The sequence below is a fragment of the Heterodontus francisci genome, chromosome 19 (genome assembly GCF_036365525.1).
Source record: "Heterodontus francisci isolate sHetFra1 chromosome 19, sHetFra1.hap1, whole genome shotgun sequence".
NCBI classification, from domain to species: domain Eukaryota; kingdom Metazoa; phylum Chordata; class Chondrichthyes; order Heterodontiformes; family Heterodontidae; genus Heterodontus; species Heterodontus francisci.
In genome coordinates, this window is record NC_090389.1 from 10284318 (window position 1) to 10294092 (window position 9775).

At 47.1% G+C, this 9775-nt stretch overlaps 1 protein-coding gene across 2 annotated transcripts in view; it reads right to left on the reverse strand.

Annotated features, from left to right (window-relative positions):
• The window catches only part of LOC137379947 (aminoacylase-1-like), a 172112-nt gene extending 162791 nt beyond the window's left edge, over nt 1–9321 (reverse strand). The window contains exons 1-2 of one of the 2 annotated variants that reach the window (XM_068051356.1): nt 9152–9321; nt 8408–8524 (exon numbers count right to left, since the gene is read on the reverse strand). In XM_068051356.1, coding sequence (XP_067907457.1) covers nt 8408–8495 — 88 coding nt within the window. In that variant the 5' untranslated portion in view covers nt 8496–8524; nt 9152–9321. Of the gene's footprint in view, nt 1–8407; nt 8525–8962; nt 8982–9151 lie in introns of those variants that run through there. The other variant, XM_068051358.1, reaches the window with a different exon arrangement.
• Nucleotides 9322–9775: the final 454 nt, after the last annotated feature.

The window sequence follows — 9775 nt, forward strand, 5'->3', positions numbered from 1 at the left end:
AGTAAAAGGTGTCGCTATGGGTACCCGCATGGGTCCTAGTTATGCCTGTCTTTTTGTGGGATATGTCGAGCATTCTTTGTTCCAGTCCTACTCAGGCCCCCTCCCCCAACTCTTTTTCCGGTACATTGATGACTGTATCGGTGCCGTTTCCTGCTCCCGCCCCGAACTAGAAAACTTTATCAACTTTGCTTCCAATTTCCACCCTTCTCTCACCTTTACATGGTCCATCTCTGACACTTCCCTTCCCTTCCTCGACTTCTCTGTCTCCATCTCTGGGGATAGGTTGTCTACCAATATCCATTATAAGCCCACTGACTCCCACAGCTACCTCGACTACACTTCTTCACACCCTACCTCCTGTAAGGACTCCATTCCATTCTCCCAGTTTCTCCGTCTCCGACGCTTCTGCTCTGATGATGCTACCTTCCATGACGGTGCTTCTGATATGACCTCCTTTTTCCTCAACCGAGGATTTCCCCCCCACTGTGGTTGACAGGGCCCTCAACCGTGTCCGACCCATTCCCCGCACCTCTACCCTCACCCCTTCCCCTCCCTCCCAGAACCGTGACAGGGTTCCCCTTGTCCTCACTTTTCATCCCACCAGCCTCCATATCCAAAGGATCATCCTCCGCCATTTTTGCCACCTCCAGCGTGATGCCACTACCAGTCGCATCTTCCCCTCCCTTCCCCTGTCAGCATTCCGAAGGGATCGTTCCCTCCGCGACACCCTGGTCCACTCCTCCATTACCCCCACCACCTCGTCCCCGTCCCAGGGCACCTTCCCTTGCAATCGCAGGAGGTGTAATACCTGCCCATTTACCTCCTCTCTCCTCACTATCCCAGGCCCCAAACACTCCATTCAGGTGAAGCAGCGATTTACTTGTACTTCTTTCAATGTAGTATACTGTATTCACTGCTCACAGTGTGGTCTCCTCTACATTGGGGAGACCAAGCGCAGACTGGGTGACCGCTTTGCGGAACATCTCCGCTCAGTCCGCAAGCAGGACCCTGAGCTTCCGGTTGCTTGCCATTTCAACACTCCCCCCTGCTCTCATGCTCACATCTCTGTCCTGGGATTGCTGCAGTGTTCCAGTGAACATCAACGCAAGCTCGAGGAACAGCATCTCATCTACCGATTAGGCACACTACAGCCTGCCGGACTGAACATTGAGTTCAATAATTTCAGAGCATGACAGCCCCCCACTTTACTTTCATTTTTAGTCATTTTTAGTTATTTTTTCTTCCTTTTTTTTTGCATTCCTTTTTACATTTTTTACAATCTTTTTTTGCATTTATTTCATTTCATCTTAGTTTGTTCAGTTTGCTTACCCACTGTTTTTTTCAGGTTGTTTTTCTTCAGGTTTGCACTTGCTGATGTTCAATATTCAGTATATTCACACCTAATCTGTACTAATGCTTTGTCTTTCAACACACCATTAACATATTGTTTGCCTTTGCTCCGTGACCTTTTGGTCAGCTATGTGGCCAGGTCCAATCTGCACCTTCTCCTTTGTTATCTCTTGCCCAACCCCCACCTCACTTGTTTATAATCTGTGACTTTTCTAATATTTGTCAGTTCCGAAGAAGGGTCACTGACCCGAAACGTTAACTCTGCTTCTCTTTCCACAGATGCTGCCAGACCTGCTGAGTGAATCCAGCATTTCTTGTTTTTGTTTCAATAACCTGGAGACTGCCTGAAAGGGTCATGTTTTTAACAAACAGGAGCCAAAGACCTGGAGCAACAAACAGAACAGGATAATGAATGATGTCCTGACCCCTGGTAATGAACAGCCCAGTTCCCAAGTTAATAAGTGTCTAGTCCCCAGACACATTGTCTCAGCAAGAGTCAGCAGATCGGTTTGATGGGACTTGTGCACTCAGGCACACCATCTAACTCATTCCCATTCTCGTCCACCACAGCCTTTTTTAAAAAATTCGTACGTGGGATGTGAGCATTACCCATCCCTAATTGCCCTTGAGAAGGTGGTGGTGAGCTGCTTTCTTGAACCGCTGCAGTCCATGTGGTGTAGGTACACTCACAAGTGCGGTTAGGAAGGGAGTTCCAGGTTTTTGACCCAGTGGCAATGAAGGAATGGCAATATAGTTCCAAGTCAGAATGACGGTGACTTGGAGGGGAACTTGCAGGAGGTGGTATTTCCATGCAACTGCTGCCGTTCCAGGTGATAGAGATCATGAGTTTGGAAGGTGCTGTCAAAGGAGCCTTGGAGAGTTGCCTCAGTGCATCTTATAGATGGTATATACTGCTGCCATTGTGCGCCGCTGGTGAAGGGAGTGAATGATTAAAATGGTGGATGGGGTGCCGATCAAGCGGGCTGCTTTGTCCTGGATGGTGTTGAGCTTCTTGAGTGTTGTTGGAGCTGCACTCATTGAGGCAAGTGGAGAATATTCCATCACACTCCTGACTTGTGCCTTGTAGATGGTGGACAGGCTTTGGGGAGTCAGGAGGTGAGTTACTTGCCTCAGGATTCCCAGCCTCTGACCTGCTCTTGTAGCCACGGTATTTATATGGCTGATCCAATTAACTTTTTGGACAATGGTAATCCCCAGGATGTTGATGGTGGGGGAATTCAGTGATGGTAATGTAGTTGAATAGGAACATAGGAAATAGAAGCAGGAGTATTGGCCTCTCAAGCCTGCTCCGCCATTCAACTAGATCATGGATGATCTTCTACCTCACTGCTATTTTCCTGCACTATCCCCGTATCCCTTGATATCTTTAATATCTCGAAATCTATCGATCTCTGTCTTGAACATACTCACTGGCTGAACCTCCACAGCCCTCTGGAGTAGAGAATTCCAAAGATTCACCACCCTCCGAGTTAAGATATTCCTCCTCATCTCAGTCCTAAATGGCCTACCCCTTATTCTGAGACTGTGTGCCCTGGTTCTAGACCCCCCAGCCAGGGGAAACATCCTTCCTGCATCTACCCTGTCGAGCCCTGTAAGAATTTTGTATGCTTCAATGAGATCACCTTGCATTCTTCTAAACTCGAGACAATAAAGGCCCAGTCTCCTCAATCTCTTATCACAGGACAATCCCAGGGATCAGTCTGGTGAACCTCCGTTGCACTCCCTCTATGGCAAGTAAAGAGACCAAAACTGTACACAATACTCCAGCTGCGGTCTCACCAAGGCTCCATGCAATTGCAGCAAGACTTCTTTACTCCTGTACTCAAATCCTCTTGCAATAAAGGCCAACATACCATTTGCCTTCCTAATTGCTTGCTGCATCTACATGTTAGCTTCCAGTGACTTATGAACAAGGACACCCAGGTCCTTTTGGACATCAACATTTCCCAATCTCTCACCATTGAAGAAATATTCTGCCTTTCTGTTTTCCTACCAAAGTGGATAACTTCACATTTTTCCACACTATATTCCATCTGTCATGTTCTTGCCCACTCACTTAGCTTGTCTAAATCCCCTTGAAGTCTCTTTGAATCCTCCTCACAACACATATTCCCACCTAGTTTTGTGTCATCAGCAAACTTGGAAATATTACATTTGGTCCCCACATCCAAATCACTGATATAGATTGTGAATAGGTCTCGTACCCCAGCAGTCAACCTGAGAATTACCCATTTATTCCTACTCACTGGTTTCTGTCTGCTAACCAATTTTCAATCCATACCCGTATATTACTGCCAATCCCACATGTTCTAATTTTGCTTACTAACCTCCTGTGTGGGACCTTATCAAAAAACTTCTGAAAATCCAAATACACCACATCCACTGGTTCCACCTTATCTATTCTGCTCGTTACATCCTCAGAAAACTCTTAACAGGTTTGTCAAACATGATTTCCCTTTCATAAATCCATGTTGACTCTCGCTAATCCTGCCATTATTTTCTCAGTGTCCAGTTACCACATCCTTTATAATAGATTCTAGCATTTTCCCGACTACTGACATCAAGCTAACAGGTCTATAGTTCCTTGTTTTCTGTCTCCCTCCTTTCTTAAATAGTGGGGCTACATTTGCTACCTTCCAAACTGGAGGAACCATTCCAGAATTTATAGAATTTTGGAAGATGATCACATACTATTGCCACGGCCACCTCTTTCAACACTCTGGGATGTAGGTCATCAGGTCCAGGGGATTTGAGTCTCATTAGTGTCTCCAGTAATACAAGTCCCCTGGACCAGATGGCCTACATCTCGAGTTCTAAAAGAGATAGCTGCAGAGGTAGTGGATGCACTGGCTATGATTTTCCAGAATTCCTTAGGTTCAGGAATGGTCCCATCATATTGGAAGTTGGCAAATGTTATGCCGCTTTTCAAGACAGGAAGTAGAGAGAAAACAGGGAACTACAGGCCTGTTAGCCTAACATCAGTCGTTGGGAAGATGCTGGAAACTAATATTGAGGAAGTCTTAACATTGCATTTGGAAAAGCATACTATGATTAGAACAAGTCAGCATGGTTTTAATAAAGGGGGATCCTGTTTGACAAATTTATTCGAGTTTTTTGAAGATGTAACTAGTAGGGCAGATAAAGGGGAACCAGTAGATGTAGTATACCTGGATTTTAAATCAACCACATTGTGTGACTTGAGTCACATATAGACCAGACCAGGTAAGGACAGTAGGGTTTCTTCCCTGAAGGACATTAGTCAACGAGTTAGGTTTTTATGACAATCCAGCAGCTTTATGGTCACTTTTACTGAGAACAAGTCCACATTTTTAAAACTGAATTCAAATTCTCAAACTGATGGGATCTGAACTCACATTCTCCAGCAAAACAACCACCACACTATCATACAGCTAAATCTACTAATCTGTGGCTTGCTACATCATTTTATCAGATGAAAGGAAAGGGTGGGAAAGGATTTGCATTTCTTGTGTGTTCTTCACATCTTCAGCTGCCTAAAGGCACTTATAAGCCAATGAATTACTTTTGAAATATAGTCACTGTTTAATGTAGGAAAATGCAACAGATAAGTTATAGAATCTTAGAATGATTACAGCAAAAAGGAGGCCATTCAGCCCATCGGATCCGTGCCAGCTCTATGTAACAGCAACTCAGCTATTCCCTGCCTTTTCCCCGTAGACCTGCAAAATATTTCTATTCAGGTGCTTGTCCAATTCCCTTTTGAAAGCCATGATTGTATCTGCCTTCACCACACTCTCAGGCAGTGCATTCTAGGTCCTAACCACTCACTGCGTAAAAATGTTTTCCTCACGTCACCAATGGTTCTTTTGCCATTCAAGTGAAATTCGTGTCCTCTGTTTCTTGACCCTTCCACCAATGGGAATAGTTTCTCCCTATTTTCTCTGTTCCGATCCCTCCTGATTTTAAGCACCTCTATCAAATCTTCTCTCAACCTTCTCTTCTCCAAGGAGAACAGCCCTGAGATGAACAAATCTATACTTGATAGTGTTACGAAAGTGCTTCTATAGTTTTTGTTAAGTATATGTTGTTGAGGCATTACAGTTAAATTGTGGAGATGGATTCGTTGGAAGGTTGAAGATATCATAGAACCTGGACTTTGCTTTGTTGTTGACAGTTCACTGAAAGGACATTGAGATGTTGTTTAAAAACAACCTTGCTGGAAGTCATGTGCTTCAAGCGAGAAACAACAGAAACCTTGGTGACCTGGAGAAGATGTTTACAGAGAAGTGACAGGTCAAGATTTATCGGGGTCTGGAGGCTTGACTCTTGAAATATTATTTTTGGTTTCGTTTTGTACAATGTATTGGGGTGTGAACTGTTTTGAAGACAGTTGGTGAAAACCAGCCAAGACAGCAACCACCATCAGCTCACACTCTTCTATCTCTTAGAAAATATCCTGAGAATGAAATGTAAGAAATAGAGAAACTGCTGCTGCATTTCTCCTAAGAACCTGCCAGAAACCCCTGATGCGGCATTTCTCCTAGAAAGCCTGCGAAACTGATCCTCAGCATCACCTGAAAAGAACTGCTCTTGAAGGATCCCAGTGACAGCCGTCTATGCATATTTGGGATGTCAGACCAAAACGGGACAACTGAAATCTTTCCATATCTTCTCTTTTTCCTTCAAGAATTAGCAAGTATTTCGCCAAAGTATTCTTTTTCGTCTTTTTTTTTGTAACAGACCTTTGCTGAGAGAATTTCTATATTTTTTTCAGTGTGTGAAAGTTTTTGTGTAGGGAATTTAAAAAGGGAACTTTCATATTTCAATCTGTGTTAATGCTTTGCTTCATTACTGGATAAGTCCTGTTTTATAATAAACTGATAATTTTGTTGTTTATTAAAGAAACCTGATATCAAGAAACGCCTGAAGGCACTGGATACTGCAAAAGCTATGGGCCCTGACAACATTCCGGCAATAGTACTGAAGTCCTGTGCTCCAGAACTTGCTGTGCCCCCAGCCAAGCTGTTCCAGTACAGCTACAACACTGGCATCTACCCGGCAATGTGGAAAATTGCCCAGGTATGTCCTGTACACAAAAAGCAGGACAAGTCCAATCTGGCCAATTACCGCACCATCAGTCGACTCTCAATCATCAGTAAAGTGATGGAAGGTGTCATCAACAGTGCTATCAAGCAGCACTTGCTTAGCAATAAGTTGCTCAGTGACGCTCAGTTTGGGTTCTGCCAGGGCCACTCAGCTCCTGACTTCATTACAGCCTTGATTCAAACACGGACAAAAGAGCTGAACTCAAGAGGTGAGGTGAGAGTGACTGCCCTTGACATAAAGGCAGCATTTGACTGACTATGGCATCAAGGAGCCATATAAATACCATGGCTACAACAGCAGGTCAGAGGCTAGGAATCCTGCAACAAGTAACTCACCTCCTGACTCCCCAAAGCCTGTCCACCATCTACAAGGCACAAGTCAGGAGTGTGATGGAATACTCTCCACTTGCCTGGATGAGCGCAGCTCCAACAGAACTCAAGAAGCTCGACACCATCCAGGACAAAGCAGCTCACTTGATTGGCACCCCATCCACAAACATTCACTCCCTCCACCACCGATGCACAGTGGCAGCAGTGTGCATCCCCAAGATGCACTGCAGCAATGCACCAAGGTACCTGAGACAGCCCAAAACCCGTGGCCTCTACCACATAGAAGGACAAGGGTAGCAGATGCATGGGAACACCACCACCTGCAAGTTCCTCTCCAAGTCACACACCATCCTGACTTGGAACTATATCGCCGTTCCTTCACTGTCGCTGGGACAAAATCCTGGAACTCCCTTCCAAACGGCACTGTGGGTATACCAACCCCACATGGACTGCAGCGGTTCAAGAAGGCAGCTCACCACCACCTTCTCATGGGCAACTAGGAATGGGCAATAAATGCTGGCCTAGCCAGCGACACCCAAATTCCATTAACAAATTTTTAAAAATAATTCTGGGAGAAAGAGTAGAGTAACTGATTGACACTGGTCACTGGGTAAACACTTTAGAAATATATGTTGTGATCTGTGGAGAAGTGGAACTCCCACCTTGATCGTAACAATAGTGTTGGTTCAGGGATAAATGTCAGCCAGGATAGAACTCCCCAGCTCTTTTTCAAACAGTGTCACAGGATCTTTCAGTTCAGTTGTGAAGGCAGATGGAGTCTCAACTGAACATCTCAAACATATTGTTTGCATTTGCTCCATGACCTCTTGGTCAGCTATGTGGCCTTGTCCAATCTACACCTTCTCCTTTGTTATCTCTTACCCCACCCCCGGCTCACTTGCTTATAACCTTTGACATTTCTAATATTTGCTAGTTCCGAAGAAGGGTCACTGAGCCGAAACGTTAACTCTGCTTCTCTTTCCATAGATGCTGCCAGACCTGCTGAGTGGTTCCAGCATTTCTTGTTTTTATCTCAACCAAAGGCATGCCCTCAGTCCTGCACTAAATTGTCAGTATAGATTCTGTGCTCAAGAGGACAGAGTGGCACCACTGGGCTGGGGCTGATGGAATGAAAGACTCTGTCTGCTTATTGTAAGGGTGCTATGAGAAATGAGCCCCCTCGACAGTTCCTAATGTTAATAAACAGACAGTATAAAAGCACTGCTAAATTCACCACCAACTTGCAAACTCACTCATGCAGTGAATGGCTGGTGTGGAAAAAAAATGCCACATTGTGACACACTGTATGTTGCAGAGTAGAAGCAGCTTTACTCTGACCTGGCTTTGCTATATCCATCCTGAAAATACTTGAGGTTGGCACTGTGCACCTGCAATAGAAGATTTCATAACCCATCACCACCACCTCCTCCCCTTGAGGAGTCAAAACAAAATTAGTCAGAAAAACATTTGGCAGATCTAAGCTGATGTGTATCAGTGTCCAGAAGGTGAAGGCATGTAATGCAGGATATAGGCTGAATTCAGAGGCTTTATCTAGGTGTGTGATATTCAGGCCATTGTACAAATCCATATTAGCACGAGTCACATCACTCCATCCACCTTACCATAGTCTGGCTGAGGGTGCACGGTTCTGATTCTCAGGTACTCCCGGAATAACCGGACGGACGATGGCTCTTCTTGCTGCCCGCCCATCCTGTAGAGATCCTGTGTCGTACTTCACTCTGTGTGAGAGATGGCAGATTCAGAGAACATCACCAGCACAGTCACAGGTACCACTAAAAACACAGGCAACAACACACTGAAACACATAACATAAAGGACCAGGGGCAGCAACAGAAACACTAACAGTCTCTCTCTACCCCCCTCTCTCCCTCCCCCTCTCCCTTCCTCCATCTCAAACTCTCTATCCCCCCTCCCTCTGTCTCACTCTTCTTGTCCCTCTCTCACTCCCTATGTCTCTCTCTCTCTTCTTGTCCCCCTCTCTCTCTCTCCCCGTCTCTCTGTTCCTGTCTCTCCCTCCATCCGTCTCTCCCTTTCCCTCTCTGTCTCCCTCCCTGTCAACTTCTCCCTCCGTCTCCCTCCCTGTCTCTCACTCACCCTCTCCTTGTCACCCTCTTCCTCCCTCCCTATCACCCTTTCCCTCCCAGTCTCCCTCTCACCCTCTCTGTCCCTCCCTGTCTCTCCTCTCTCTTCGTGTCTCCCTCCCTCTCTCTCCCTCCCTCCGATCCCACTCTCCCCCTCCCTCCCTCCGATCCCACTCTCCCCCTCCCTCCCTCCGATCCCACTCTCCCCCTCCCTCCCTCCCTCCGATCCCACTCTCCCTCCCTCTCCCCGTTTCTCTCACTCACCCTGCTCAGACCTCTCCGCTCTGCCCAGTTCCGGGGCGGGGAGAGAGGCGGGTCCGGCCCATGGGCCTGGAAGCGGGCGGAGCGAGAAAGCGATTCCCGGGCCTCAGTCAGTTAGTGAGGCCCCGGGTTCACCCTGTCGGCCTGTGACCCTGTTCCCCACCTCCCCAGGGAAACCCGCACCCTGGGGCACCGCACTGCCCCAGTGGTAACCCCCTGTTCCGGGGGTATCCCCCTCTCCCTTCAATAATCCCCCTCTCCCTCAGTAAACCCCCCCCCCCCCTCCTCGGTAAAACCCCCTCTCCCTCAGTAAACCCCCCCCCCCTCCTCGGTAAAACCCCCTCTCCCTCAGTAAACCCCCCCCCCCTCCTCGGTAAAACCCCCTCTCCCTCGGTAAACCCCCCCTCCCTCGGTAAAACCCCCTCTCCCTCAGTAAACCCCCCCCCTCCTCGGTAAAACCCCCTCTCCCTCAGTAAACCCCCCCCCCCTCCTCGGTAAAACCCCCTCTCCCTCAGTAAACCCCCCCCCCCTCCTCGGTAAAACCCCCTCTCCCTCGGTAAACCCCCCCTCCCTCGGTAAAACCCCCTCTCCCTCAGTTAACCCCCCCCCCTCCTCGGTAAAACCCCC